General features: G+C 33.1%; 1 protein-coding gene across 2 annotated transcripts; it reads right to left on the bottom strand.

The window, feature by feature from the left end:
- Positions 1-161: 161 nt before the first annotated feature.
- On the bottom strand, positions 162-12,118 carry LOC120073770 (WD40 repeat-containing protein HOS15). 2 transcript variants are annotated; one of them, XM_039026599.1, is made up of 14 exons: positions 11,858-12,118; positions 10,214-10,359; positions 9,566-9,992; positions 9,048-9,136; positions 8,851-8,897; positions 7,956-8,106; positions 6,008-6,071; positions 2,008-2,166; positions 1,805-1,926; positions 1,547-1,621; positions 1,284-1,337; positions 939-1,012; positions 779-853; positions 162-659 (listed from the first exon to the last, which is right to left on the bottom strand). In XM_039026599.1, exons 1-14 carry the CDS (start codon positions 11,916-11,918, stop codon positions 440-442), a joined length of 1,764 nt encoding a protein of 587 aa, XP_038882527.1. In that variant the 5' UTR covers positions 11,919-12,118; the 3' UTR covers positions 162-439. The 2 variants fall into 2 exon arrangements, with proteins under 2 accessions (XP_038882527.1, XP_038882526.1); XM_039026598.1 differs by having other exon boundaries at positions 9,048-9,142; positions 11,858-12,117.
- Between the last annotated feature and the right edge of the window lie 4,035 nt (positions 12,119-16,153).

Genomic DNA, 16,153 nt, shown 5'->3' with positions numbered 1-16,153 from the left:
TGATTCAAGAGCAGATTTCATTCGTAAATATGGAGGGACTGAGGGAGACCAATGAAGCAAATCCTAACAGATATACTATTGCTTAATTCCTAACAGACTTGCAAAACAACAAATCAGCTAAGAATTGCCAACCACAGTTATAAATGTTGTACACAAGTCAATGAAACAATCCAAACAAACATACTGCTGCAATACAACAATCAGCTAATAAGAATTGCTAACCACAGTTACAAATGCTGTACACAAGTCGTTGAAACATTGTTGAAACAGGGACCATTATCAATGGAGTGACAATTACACACAACGTGACAAATTGTTATGAAAGAGTTGAGTCTAAGGTCTAGGTTGGAGAACATTCCCCTCCATAGGATATAAGTTCTCTTCCCCATTGAAAAGAAAGAAAAATATGAAGCTAATTCTATTGGAACTTATCAAAATCTCACATTCTGAAATCTAAGACACAAACAGTGTTGTTGGCAAAACAGGCAGCGATTTTATCACCTTCCTTGTTCCAGCAAACTTCAAATATACCCCCATTACCGGTATATGTTTTAACGATCTTGCCTTCCTTAAGTGACCATACGTGCATTGATTTATCAAGAGATCCGCTGGCCAAGTACTCGCCATTTGGGCTGAATGCAACAGAATAAACAGGTTCCCTGGTGATTCAACCAACAGAATTTAGTAGACAAGTCCAGAATTTCTGAAGAATAGGTAAACTAATATACACTTCAATGCTATAAGAATCTTGAACATATTTGGCAATAAAGTATGGTACCTATGTCCGTTTAAACTGCAGATAAGTTTCCCGAGTTCAACATCCCACAGCTTCACTGTTGAATCAAATGATGCACTATAACACAAGCAAACCATGAGGTCAGTCGTGTGAACAGATTATCATAGGTAAAAAAAGAGAGACCATCAACATAGCTAATCACCTAGCCAACACCAACTGCTGGTTCGGATTGTTTGTACCCGGTCCAGTTGGACTCCATCTTATAGTGTATATTTCCTGGAGAAAAGATGCTGACTGATGTATAAAGTTTGTAATAGATAAATTTAAGTATTTTAAATTAAGAATAAAAATAATAATAATTAACTCGATAACCCAACCCAACACAAATTTTGAGGGTTGGGTTGGGTTGGGGACCATGCTTGGGTCATTTGGGTTGCCAACTTGACCAACTTGAATTTTTGGGTTGGTCCAAAAATACGACCTACCCCAACCCATGTATACCCCTGAGAAGTACAGATTAAAGCATATGAACTTGGACCACTGGTACCTTGGAATGTTCCCTCAGATCATAAACATACTTGTCCTGCTTCATACTCCATATCTGCATCAAACTTTCTGGTGAACACAATTGGGGAAAAAATGCCAAGACACAAGATCCAAGAAGCACGTAATGTAACAAATGAATGGGGCATGTGTAAAGCACATCATTTTATTGCCTTAGTTCTTATTTCAAAATCAAAACTAAAGACAAGCTAAAATGCAACCCAAAAATCAGTGGAAAATGAGCCAAAAATTGGAGAAAATACATGCCTTCGCTGTGATATCATCAGAACAGGAAGCCAACAATGATCCTGTGGGATCCCATTTGACACAGTTCACTTCACCCTAAAAAGTGAAAAGTTGCAAAACAAAATTAGCCAAAGAACATGTTACTTGAAACAAAATTAGAAAATTACACTGACCTTGAAAATGAATTTAGATCAAAGTCAATCAGATTCACAACTCACAATTCAAGTAGATAAACAACTAGCTATACCAAACATAAGAGGAATGGGAGGAAAAAGATACCTGATGTCCTGCAAATGTTTTAATAGGACGAGTCTCTCCAATCTTGCAGACATATATCATATTGTCAGTGGAACTTGTTGCAAATGATACATTGTTGCGCCAATCAACATCAAGTGTTGGACCTAAACGTAAAAACCAGCATTATGGCAAACTTTTGCAAAATTTCTTTTTCCTTCAATAACATTCAATGTATTTTATGCAACCTGAATGAAATTCAAACTGTTGCTTCCATTCCTCCGCCTTCACATCCCAAACAATAGCAGTTTTGTCACAGCTTCCAGTGAGAAGATAATCACCCTTCTTGTTCCACTTCAGAGAAAATATTGGTCCTTTGTGCTTACTTAATGTGGTCCTTAATTCACCTAAAGCATAAGTAGAAAGTAATACAACCATTATGAAGTACACAGAGAACTCAGAACAACAAAGTTCAATGAAGGGAATAAAATTATTCCAAATAGGTGTGTCTTGCATCAAGGATTGTCTTAATTGTCATTTCCTTTCCTTATAAAAACTTCTTCTGTGTGTATTCCAAATGTTCATGCGTGAGGCAAGGAGGTCCTCTTACAGGTAGTACTGGATAGTGGATAGTCCTTAGTCAATTAGTTCAAATAGTGATCAAGGTCTCGATTGAGAGTTACAAAAGTTGGTACCAACTACCAAGAATATTCCACCTCTTCTTCAACTGAATACTGATGCTGCCTTTTTCTTCATTTTATTGATGATGAGGTCTTTTGCTGTTTCAATAGTTAGATAGATGAATAGCCCGTTCATGAAATAGTTAAACATCTTGACAATTATTTTGGGTGATATATGCAAAGGATCTTTCTATGTAATTACCAAGTATGTATTCGGCAAGTTTGTAATTCATATACTAACGTATTAAAGTGATCTTGAAGATGAATGGCAGACTCACAGAGAAAATGTTCCAACTGTATGCACATCAAAAGAATGAGTACAAAGTGTAGCAGCCTTCCAAACTCTCCCAAGACTTCACACATCCCCTGTATCTAAGCTTACATTACAACTTATATGTCTATATCAGAACATCCATTCGGGGGGCATTTGGGGCAAGAACTATCCTAAGACTATAATAACCATCTCTTGCTACAGAAAATACTATTTCAAAAACTTCCAATTAACTATAGTAAACATTACTTCAAAACCCCAATTTGCTACTGTATTTACTATTTGCTACAGTTTTTACTATTTTACATCCATCATTTTTTTATTCTTTGCTACAACATTTCTTTCTCAAATTAAAATAGTTTACAACTCAAACACATACTATTATGACCCAAACTAAAATAATCTACACCCCAAACACAAACTATTATAACCCAACTATAATAACCTAGAACTATTATAACCCAACTATAATAACCTAGAACTATAATAACCAACTCCTTACCCCAAAAGCCCCCTCAGTGTTCATCTATGTTCCCTTTTCATGCATCCCCTCTATCTAAGCTTAAATTACAACTTATATGTCTATCAGAACATCCATTTAGTGTTCGTGATTGCTTATTACTGAAACTTAAGATCATCAAAGATCACATCTCTTTCATACAAGTTGCAACTAGTCCACCGAAGGAATGAGGAAAGAAATTGCAACATGCTAAACCAGAGTTGGGAAGAAGTCTGCAGCTCTAACATGTCAACTAAATTGGAGTGACTTCGGTGGTGGCATGATATGAGGTCTGTACTAACATGTCATCTTAAGTTGCCTTAACTTAGCCCTCATTTTCCATTGGCTTACTTTTTCGGTCTGAGAGCAAATCCAGACATTTTCTATTACAAACTGTTTCACCTTTCCCCATGGTGCCCAACCTTCTGCATGCTTCAAGAGGTAAGAAGTTCTCCAACCCCTCAAGATTGTTCCTAGTAATAGTGTCACTTCCCAACAGACCACTTCTCCCCTCTAATAATGGTCCAACTTCACCCTAATAATCCTCCATTCTACTCCTAAGTTAGCTTTAAACCAGCAGCCAAGTTTTCAACAATGAAATCATCCATTGCCTCACACCATTACCAATTTTCATAAAGCATCCCCATTAACATTATTGTGAGGCAAATTAATGTCGTCTATGAAAAGGTTAACGATAACAGTGTTACCTCAGCAACAATTCTTTGTCTCTGTTTCTCAGTTTCTCCTTTATCAACTTCTTCAACTTTTCCAACTTCTTCCAATACCAACATGGTCACCAACCTTTCTCCCTTCTCTAAAGTTGAATGGTTCTCTTGCAAATCTGTTTGTAGCTCAATGATGCATGACCAAATCCTAACTCCAACTTGATGTTTGATGCATGAACTAGACTAACTAATCGCCTCTTGTCTTTCTCTTTTGCAATAACGAAAATTTACTAATAAGTTTTATAGCAACTGGCCTCTGGTTCAAGAACTACATGGATCTACTCTAGTAGGGTATAAAGCACGAACTACTTATTTTGAAAGCAGTTAGTTAGTCAATGATCATGCCGAGTATCATCTATGAATTTCTATGGGCCACATACCTGCATTCGAACATACTAAGAAACTCCTATGAGGGGCTATCAATAGAGGCCTTCATGTGGAAATTATGGGCTATGGTATGAGAGGACTAATCTGGCCTTCTATTATTTAACTTCTCCCTTTGACCGCTTTACATAGCTTATTATATTTTTATGCTCTTTATTATGTAAATGTGCAGACTACAGCCTTACTTCTCTAGTCGCTACTCTGAGATTCTTCTGTCATCCACCATGGGTGGCTGGAATTTTTTATATGAAAAAACCATTGAAAACAAAGGAAAGAAAACATGGCCATACAAAAAAGAAGAGAGGGCCAAACCACAAAAAGAATGGCTCCAGTCCAGAGAAAGCCATGGGTTGCTCAAATTCTACTGTACTTTTTTTTTTTTTTTGGTAAATTTCATTCATCAATGAAATAGTGAATCATGTTTCTTTCTCTAAAAAAATGAATTATATGCTGATAGTTACCAAACGCTTCTATTAGAATGTTCCACCTTCTGTAATTCTTTTCTTAATGAAAATTAGCATGTGAAAACTAGAATATGTATGCGTGTGTGTACATATATACATATATCCATAATTGTCCGGGCCAAGTTGTATGTTGTTTACCTAACTCTATTACGTTTGGTTGCTAAGGAAACTTGAGGATATTAAATCCTAGTAGGTCTTCATAGCTTTAAATTCATCTTTTTTTTTTTTCTTTTAGGAATATATTCATCAAAATAACCAAAAGAACAGCCTAGGAGCAAAGAGTTGAGGAAACCACCTCCTACGAAACTAATAAAGGAGAGCACTCCCATTGTCAATATTTACGGTGGCTCTTATTGCCAGTAAACCAAGTTAACCAACTCAGTGATTTTTAACACCCAAACATATATATTAACGGTCACATAATACATTTTTAATTTCATAATAGTAATAATAATAAATAAATAATTTAAATAAAAATAATTATTATTATTATTTATAAAACATAAAATAAAAATAATAAAAAATAAAACCTCGTCAAGCTCATTCTTTAAACCTTAGATTGTACAAATGTTTTGATATTCAACTTTCTTTTCTCAATAAATGTTGAATCAAATATACAAATACTTGGTTTGAGATTTCATTAGAACCTTTACTATAAGATACATGATCAGGTTTGTATTTCTTCAACTATTTGCGTGTTATATGTGTTAGGATAATTGCATTGAGTAGCACTTTTAGGGATAATAATTAAGTGTATGACAACATTTTAAATAATTGCAAGTATAACAAAATCTATCGATCACACACTCTATCGCGAATAGACGCCTGCCTACCAGCGATATGGTCTATCACTGATAAACCCCTACTAGTGATATGGTCTATCACTGATAGATTTCAAAAGAATGATCTAAAATTTATTACATCTGCAAATTTTTAGGATTGTGCATCTTGAGCCTGATTGTTATTTTTGCTAATTCAAATATAAAGTCATAATCTAAATTACAGATAGTTTGATGTCTATTTATTTAAATGTTCATATCCTCTGTTTACTAGACTGTGTAAAAATATGTTCACGTCCTAATTCTGAGAATATGGCATGTTGATGTTTTTGTGCCATTTGGCATATTTGATGTTCATGTTCGTAACTCTTGGCAGTGATGTATCTTATTTATACTTCACCTTCTAGAGATAAAATTCTAGGTAACAAATTTATTACAGAGCTTACCGTTGGAGCTCCAAATTCTAGCTTGTCCATCATATGAACCAGTAGCAAGTAGGGTCCCGTCTCCCTACATGATGGAAAAAAGCTATAGCTTTATGATTAGGATAACAAAGCCTTGTGCACAATCTAGCAGCTGATGCAAACCTAAATAAAAAACTTTTGCACATCCTCACAAATTATAGATTTAGGAAAATAAGGAAATTTGTCAATTTGCACACACAATCATAGAAATTAAAATTATATATATAGCACTAAAATAAAGATAAGGCATAGACATGAGACATCATCCCCTCTTTTCTTTTTTTGGGTGCAGAGGGGGATTCTCACACGTACAAAAAAACCAAACCCACAAAACGAGTAAAATGTTGCCTAAATAGTAATTACAAAAGGTCTTTAAAATCAAAGTCCACAAGGAGACATGGAACTTCACAAGGACCAAACAACACTAAGGTCCCTCTCCACCCTCCAAACACTCCACACAAAACCCACAACAGAGTGCACGCCTTAACAGCCCTAACAGGCAGATGGTGGAGGAACTCCTTGATCAAACTAATGATAGTCCTCTGAGGAGCCAACATGAAACTGGAAAAAGCAATTTCACACCAACCTTGCAAACTCACATCTCTAAAGAAGATGATCTAGGTCTTCCTCGGGCTTCCAACAAAGAATTACAATGGAAGGGACCAACTAACAAAAGTAACTTCCTCAAAAGTCTGTCCATAAAGTTCAAATGATTGAGTACGACTTGACGTGAAAGGAACTTAGCTTTCTTCAGAATCTTGATCCTCCAAAAAGCATCAAAGACAGACTCACTACAGGAAAGGGTTCCAGCAGATGCCAAAAGAAAGACTTCAAAGAGGAAGCATGTAATGGATCAAGACTCCAAACAGGAACATCCCTTCTCTCAAGCCTAAAAGGCTAAAACCAAACTCTCCAATCGAAGACAGAAGAGAGAGTTATTTCCCTATCAGTCAACGGTTGATAGAGACCAAATGAAAAAAATACAGAGCTCCCCGAACAAACTAGAAAGTCTTATGAAACAATGTTTAAGGGAAGAAAAATGATAAAGACGTGCAAAGCAAAGAGGTCTATCCTCCACCTACCGACATTCCCAAAAATATGTTCCCTCACCTTCCCCACCACACAAGCAGCAAAAGCTCTAGAGAAACGTCCTTCCAAAGGTTCCAAAAAGTTCCTTTAACCCCACTTGAAAACCAATCAAAGGGATGAGGGTCATGCTTGCTTACAATAACTTCATGCCATAAGGATTCAGGCTCAAGGGGAACCCAAAAAGAAAATTTGAAAAGAAAGAGAACAGCCAGCCTAACTGTGCAACTGACTTCCAATAGAGCCAACAATCCATAAACAAATTTCTTAAACGATAGATCTGCAATAGGCATCTTGCAAAGCTAATAGGCAAATAAACACATACACATCCCCCTCAGTGCCAGTAGCACAAGGGAAAACCCCAAAAATGGTGTATTTCTTTTCAAGGCAGAAGCGTAGTTTTGTTAAACACACATGCCTTTAAATACTGCAGAAAAATGGGTCGTTAAAAGTTCTTCCTTCACATGGAACTAAACTGCCAGAAAAAGCGAATTCAAACTCACCTCACAAACTCACATCTCCAGATAAAACTAAATCTACAACATGAAAGTAACTGAAGCAAAGATTCCTTTGATTAGCAAGATAACTACAAAAAGATAAATAAAACCAAACTACAAAAAAGAAACAGTAAATGAAGCAAACACAACCAGTCCACCAAACCTCACAGAAGAATATATTTAAAAGATAATAACAAGAAAACGGCATCCCTTTCAACAATTACAACAAAAACAACAAAATGAGGTCCTATTCGATAATTACCATCCTGCAGACGGTTTAGAGATGAGAGCTCATCAATAGCATACATGTGTAAATAATTTTTTTTAAGAATGTTCAAAAAACTCACATTCCAATCTAGAGTTGTAACATCTTTGCTCTTCTCGTTAGTTCTACCCTTAACATGCTTCAACACCAACACGTTTAAAGGACCACTTTGAGCTCCAGACCTACTGCTACCATCCGCTATTGTCCAAATGCGTGCTGTTGAGTCTCCAGAACTGTAATTGAAGTAAGAATCTAAAACTGTATATATAAAAGATATAGAAGCCTCATGATCGAAAGACAACCATGATACACATTTCTTGCTAATCTAAGAGGAGGGAGACAAGTCAGACTCTAAAAATATTTCTAATATACATTCTGAATGAGTTTCCTTTTTTCAATTACACTTGAGACATTCCACATTAATGATAGGTACAAAGTAGTGATTATCCAGGAACACAATTAAACACGAGATAACATCCCACGTAATTATTGGTACTAAATAAAAGACTCCAAAAATACTTTATAAACAAACATCCTGCTTTGATTATACAAAAGTATGAAAGTACACACAATATGTCATCCCAAGCTATTTGTCACTTCATAAAAGAAATTTGATTCACCGTAAAACAGATTCAATATTTAATCAAACAAGAGGACCAACTGCCGTGAGAAAAGGTAAGCGAATACCGATTAGCCGATGTCAAATTCCTTTGCCATGCAAAGAAACTATTCCAAACAGAGAAACTGATGTGTCAATGAATTGGTATCAGAAAGGGGAGGAAAACTGAGTGCTACAACTTATAACCAGCATTTAACCCCATACAAACCATCAAACTTTCCTATGGTGGTTCAAAGGCTAAAAAAAGTAATCTGATCAAAATAACAACAGATATTAAAATGTAAGCCCTTCATATTTGTGAGGCCAAAAAAAAAAAAAAAAATTCAAATATTTTTTGTGTATAAAAAAAGGGACCTACCCTGATGCAAGAAGAGAACCTGTTGGATTCCATGCACAGGCACAAACCTAGATGTGGAAAGCAACAGATCGTCACATAGGCATACAGCTGGAATAGAAAAAATTGGGGATAAGGGAGAATATCAAATATCAAACCATTCTTTCGAGGAGAAGAAAAGATCATAGAATAAACAAAGAAGACTGACAAAATATTCCCACCTCGGAAGTATGTCCTTGCAAAATTGTCACATCAGAACTAGAAATTTCACAGGACTGAGATGTTGAGGTCATAGATATATCCATTGGTTCTGGTCCTACGAAATACAATAGTTAATACACAAGTTCAATCATCAAAAAAGTTGAAAACTTGTATGTCTGTCTGTGTAAAGATTGGTGATGAGGGGGAACAACTACAGAACTCGGCCTCTAGTGAGGCAAGAACAAAAACAGTAGTTTAGATTATCCTATTCTAACATTTTGTGACTTCATGTGAAGCATGAACCTTCAGATCCCTTAATAACGCTAACTAAATGTAAGAAACATATACAAGAACTAAATAACTGGCCAAGAAAATGATATGTATTAGATCAAACAGTTCAAAAGAAAACCAAATAGTATCTGAAAAGCACAATCGAGGAAAGGGCAATGGTATGTACAAATAAACTGTGAAAACAACATACAACAGTAATTTCATGGATACAAACATGGACTAAAGAAAGACATTAGGGAAAGGATACCTCCGAAAACTCCATTCTCTCCTTGGTTTGCATGGACCTTTTCATCTTGATCCATAACCATATCTCTATCTGTGAAATTCTCATGTTGCTTTTCTCGCTCCTTATCCTTTTCTATTTTATCTCTATCCTTATCATGCTCCTTATCCCTTTCCAGTCTTTCTTTCTCCCTTTCCAGTCTTTCTTTCTCCCTTTCAAGTCGTTCCTTCTCTCTTGCACGTCCACGTTCAACTTCACTTTCACGCCGTTCCTTCTCTCTTACACGTCCTCGTTCACTTTCAAGTTCTTTATCTAAATCTTTATCTTTCTCTTTATCTTTCAGTGAACTTTTCCTTTTATCTTTGATTATTTGACGCAATTCATGGACATCTTTTGTAATAAGGTCCAAAGGCTGTAGGAATGAAAAATCTTCATCTAGATCTGTGTCATTCTGACAAGATTAAAACAGAAGTATATCAGGTCACAAGCCTGCATAGTTCTTAAATTTTTTTTTAACAAGAAACAAACCACTTCATTAAGATAATGAAAGATGTTACAAGTGAATGAAAGGATACAAACACTAGAAAACAAAATAGAGGATCAGGCCTACATAGTTCTTAAATAGATATAAACATACAAAATTAGGAGAGAGATGAAGTTTATTGAGCTAACATTACTCAAATTAGCTTCCATCTCCAAATACTGAAGCCCTTTCTGTACAACTGTAACTAGAGCACCAGGTGGAACCAAATTGCCATCAATAGAACACTTGTTAATGCCAGCTTCATACCCTAAAGCAAAGGCCGAATGTATAAAACCTAAAAAAGAAACAGACAGCAGGAAGAAAATATTAGAATTTGTTTTCTTTGGTGTAGGATTGGTAAAAAATTCTAAATGCAGAAAATGAAATTTCAGAGAGAAACTAGCCTTTTTTTTATATAAGAAACAACAATTATTTAATAAACTAATATTTAGATAGAAACTTGCAATTGACTCAAGATTTTTCAAACATATTTGATATTATTTAATTAAACTTATATTTAGATTAAATGTATTTTCAGGATTGAGACCTATGCACCTTGACAGTGTCAGAAAAAAGTTAATTGAAAGAAGGAAGTATTAGCTAGAGAAACTAAGCCTAGGCCCTGGTATTTTAACTTTTACCTAGACCAGAAGCATTTGGAGAGGAAGGGTTTATAATGGGAAAGTCTAAAATGTTGGGGGGTCCTCTATATGGAGTCTCCAACATTTTCCACGTTTAAGGGCTATTTGGGCTTTTTTCCCATCTCCGTTCATTTTCAAAATAAGAGGGATTCAGGCAAGGTGAACCCAAGGTATAGGAAGAAGAAACTGTCTGAAAGGAGTTGGGAGGTTTATCTGAGTTGTGAAGTCACAGTTGGAGTTTAGAGGGTTTTTTTTTTCTTTAAAGGATATGAAACTTTTCATTAAGTAAATAAAAAGAGACTACTACTCAAACTACACCACAACAAAATAAAAACCTCCAAGCAAATAGTAAACGAGACAAAACTAGTAAGGTAAAAGAAAACCAAGACAAACACTGTTGGAGTTTAGAGTGGCAGACTAATGTTACAACATTCCCTAAGGAAAATCCTATAAGGGGAACTTTCAAAATCTAAGTAGATATTTAATGGTTTCATTGAAGAGAGTGTGAGCTTTGAGACCCTCACCCTCACTTTGTAAGGGTAGATTTACATGGAACAATTTGCATTCGAAGTGATTTCTGTGTATGAAAATGAAAACATATGTACTTAATTTTTTGTTTCCTTTCAATTGAACTACGAGGAATGACAAAGCCATAATTTGGAAAGCCAGTTACCCAGATTATTGTCATTGTTCACACCAAGCAAGAAATTGGAAGGAACGCCAGGCTCGTGGCCATAGTTAGTGCTTCACTCGCCTATGCAAAGCCTAACCTACTCTAGAACTCACATATTAACACCACATCAAAATACTGAAAAACCTAACAGAACCACACAGTACGTAAAAGAAAAAGGAGAAAGAAACAGAAAGCTCAAGTAAACCAAACGGATAAGAGTTGCATTGATCTACAAAATTAAATTATAGGAACACAAAATTCCTAGCCCTAGCCAGCTCAAAAACGAACCCGCGCTACTACGTTTCTAAATAAATAAAAAATAAATAAAAATCAGCTCTATATCTCCTTCTGTAATAAAAGAGAATTGAATTCCAAAAATTTCCTCATCTATTGAATCTAAAAAGACGAAAAGGCAGCAAACCAAACTAAAATGAAATTCCAAAAAATAACTTAGAAGGAGCTAGAAAGACGAAAGCTACCTGATTCCTGAAGATACCGAAAGACGAGGTAATTCAATTCGACGGAAGTGATGGACGTCATGGCAACAGAACGCCGGCTGGGAGGCCGGAGAGAGGTTAATCAATCATGCGAGCGAGCTGGAGGAGATGAAACAGAGAGATTTTCAGTACGGGCACTTGGAATGAAGAATGAAACGGAAACCCACTTTATGTTAACGGAGATGGAGAGCCGGTGAAACTGCTGCTTTCAGCCTTTCAGGGTGCCGAATAAGTCGTAAAGAGAGGGAAACCACGGTTTGGTGTCGCGTTAACGAGAACCGTCAACGGCATTACGCTATGCCGTCGTAGTGCCCCGCTTAGATGACCCTCCAATCATATACAGCCATCTGGCTGTACAATTCACTTACATTGTCGATCCGTCATTGACAGCTGGGGGAGCCCGTGATTGCAAAATTAGTTTTTTTAAAAAAAACAAAATACTTACTCTTGGTAATTATTTTGTTTCTTAAAATTTTTTAAAAAGTTGTTTTTTTTAAATTGGATCAATAATTCAATTATTATTTAAGAAATATGTAAATTATTATAAGAAATGTGCTGCTTAATTTTTAAAATAAAAAATAAAAAAAATCAAATAATTGCTAAACAAGACTTTAGGTAAAGTAATTTGTGCATTTTACATTCAATCATAATTTGTCACATGTAAAATTCTATTACTAAATAGGACTTTAGGTATAACAATTTGTACATTTTAGATTCAATCATAATTTGTCATATGTAAAATTCTACTACTTATTTTATGAAAATTTTTAATTTATCTAATAAATGTGATGATAATAGAGTGCATGTGAGCATCTTGGATTGATTTACCCAAATTTGCTCAAAAAATTCAATTTAGACAACTTTCAATTTTATCAATTTTAACTCTAAAATTTGAATAAATTTGTGTTTGGAATTGATTTTGAATGGATTAAAAATACTTTCTAATAATTTTAACCATTTTTAGTGTTTAATAAAATAAATTGGAATTAAGTCGATTAAAATCACTCTTAAAACTAGTGTTGGTTTTAGACTATTTTTAAAACCAGTTTCCACTAACTTTTAGATTCTTGTAGAATTAGGTTTCATTTTTTAATAATTATTAAATTTTATTTTTATCCTCATCTAACCAAAAACTATCTAATAATTCTTCACATGTTGAATGCAACCAATTTATTTAAATCATATCATATTCCTTTTGAAAAAAAAATAAAGTTATTTCCTTAATACTTAATTGTTAATCTAGATCAACAAAATATATCATTTAAAAATTATAAATTATATTAAAAAAATCAATAGTAGTTTTATTTTAGTTATTACATCTGAAACACAATCATTTAGCCTTTATTTATAACGGCTATAAACAACATGTTCGTGTCTAAAATTGAAATTTACTAAATATTGTTTTTTTCATGTTAGTTTATTTACTATGTATGATGCACGTATTATAAAATTTTAAAATATAACTTCAATATAAAAGTTGATGTGTGACTTTATCATGACAATTATATTGTACAATTCCTTAATGAAATTAGGATATGTTTGGCGCTCAATTTTAGGTTGAGTTGAGTTTATAATAATTTTCTGTGTTTAGATATAAAGTTAAATTGGGTTAAGTTATGAATATTTGATGTAGTTTTTTTTAGAATAAGTGTTTTTTTTTTAACATAAGAAAATCATACATTTTTATGGTTTTTCGTTATTTTTTACTCCTTGACTTTTGGTTCCACCATTCAACTGCACTCGTACTTTCCCAAATTCTTAATACTCAGTTGAGATGTGAACTCGATAAATCAAGTTATAATTTTCTATATGTAACTATTGCAATTAGTGTTGACAAAATACTATTATTTATATAATTAACAATCGTACAACATATTTTAACGGCTATGAAACATTTGAGTTGAACATGCACAAAAAATAAGGTTATTATTAAGCAATGTCGGATCCATAAATTTTATATAAGAGGGCACCATGTAATAAAAAGACTATAAAGAAAAATATAAAAAGTATTCATAGCTTTGTAAATTAGCTAGTTTAATACATATTACAGTTGTCCTAGGTTTCATGTTTTGAAATCAATTTGTGATGATTTTATTATCTAACTTATCCAATAAATTTTCCTTTATGTATGCTATAAAATAATTATTCATTCATTAATCTCTCATTTAACTACACAATCAAATCCAATTGATTTCTATATAAATTTTAATTCATAAAATTTAATTTATATATTAATCGATTCATAAATTGTAATTATTAAATTATGATCTTTGGGCAGTTCTTCTAAATTGATTTATATACAAAATCTATCGGAGAGGTAATTTTCTTTTGTAAGATGATAACTCTATAATCTCTATTATTACTTTTCTTTTAAAATATCTTTTCATATTTATTTAGGGTTAATTATACAAATGTAATAACAATAACAGTATAATGCTTTATTACATAGATTTTCTAAATATATATATATATAAAAACTAAAACATCGAGAAGGATTTGGAACTTACTTATGCGATATTTATATCTGACGAGTGAGGAAAAAATTTATTTTGTATCTTCCGACTTTGAAATTAAGTAATATATATACAAGTAATGTGAACCTAAAGAGAAAAAAAAATCTTACGAACCAATAAAACTGCTTACTACACAACGTTTGACAAGTATATTGAATCAGATTATATATATCATAAACATATACCATAAATTTATATTAAAAATACAAAAAACGATAATTTAAGGGGAACACGTGCACCTGATTTCTACGTGGATCTGTCAGTACCATCGAGAGTCTATTTGCACATTCACAAATATGTATATATTTATATATATATATATATAACCATGGACAACAACGAGCTGATTTCATGCATACAAAAAAGAAACATTCTTTAAAATAGTCAAGCTTGTCGGTCATATCAAGTATATGCAAATGATACATCTTCATATACTTTGGTGGGATTGTTAATAAGCAATCGATCTTATAGATGTATGTGACAAGTAGGTCTATAAGGATGATCCAATCATCTTCAAATAATCCCTAATGTCAAATTACTATAAAAGATGATCATTAAACACTATAAACTAATAATTTCAAATTTATATTTAAAAATACTTCCACCAGTCAATTTTTCTTTATTATTGTTTTTCTGTTAGTATATGTTTTGGTTGAATTGGTCATTGGAGATAAACAACGAAGTTGATTGCTTCAGTATTCTTTAATTATTTTTCATTAGAGGCTAAGAATTCTTTAATTATTTTTCATTAAAAAGTCAATGATTCAATATATATTGATAAATTTACTCTTAATATTATAATATGGTCATTAAATAAATTGGATCTATCATTTATTTTGCACGTGTCAAAAACTAGGTCACTGCAAGGAAATTTCTATAAAACATTTTTAATCAATTTTACCTTTTCAACTTTTAGGAGTTGTTTGGAGTGTTAAGTTGAAATAGGATGTTTGGAGTGTTAAGTTGAAATAGGATGTTTGGAGTTATATGTCTGTGGAGTTCTGTAGAGTTAATATGTCTGTGTTTGGAGTGTAGAGTTATTTGGTCTGAGTTCATATGTCGGTGTTTGGGGTGCATAGTTGAGTTTATATATTTGGATATCTAATGCAGTTTTTTGAACTATAAATAATATGTTTTTATGATTACTATTTTTGTTTTCAAACTTTTTTATTCAATAATTCTACTTATCTTTATTTGAAAAAATGTGGATTGCAATTTTTTTCTTTCAATTTTTAAAATTTTTCTTTCTTTCTATTTTCTTTTTTTCTTTCTTGGGCAATAAACAACAATTAACCCATTAAATAAAATGAGAAATATTTCTTTCTTTCTTTCTTCTTTTTTGGGCAATGAATAACAATTAACCATTATATTTTTCGTAGAAATATGGTTAAATAAAATGAGAAGTCAAAGATAAATCAAAACTTTTGATTCCAACTGATTTTTCTCCATGAATTTCATTATCATCTTCTTCTTTTTCTTTTTCTTCCTGTTGCTCTCTAATTTTACCATGTCATGATTTTTTTTAATAAAATCTCCCACATCATGTTAACTGCCAATGAAATGTCACCACATTTCTTCAACAACTCCCCTCTCAATTCTTCTAAATGTGAAGGATCATCAAAGAACAAATCTCTATTTTAAAATTTTCATGTAACAACCCGACCTTTCGAGTACTCTGACAAGGATCGTTACAACTAAATACATATTTAAAACTCATATATTTTGACCAAAAAAATTCATTAAAACAATAAGGATAGTTTTTTTC

This window comes from Benincasa hispida, chromosome 3, assembly GCF_009727055.1.
Source record: "Benincasa hispida cultivar B227 chromosome 3, ASM972705v1, whole genome shotgun sequence".
Taxonomy (NCBI): Eukaryota; Viridiplantae; Streptophyta; class Magnoliopsida; order Cucurbitales; family Cucurbitaceae; genus Benincasa; species Benincasa hispida.
Note: the sequence above shows the minus strand (reverse complement) of the source record. Positions and strands in the feature narration are given on the sequence as shown.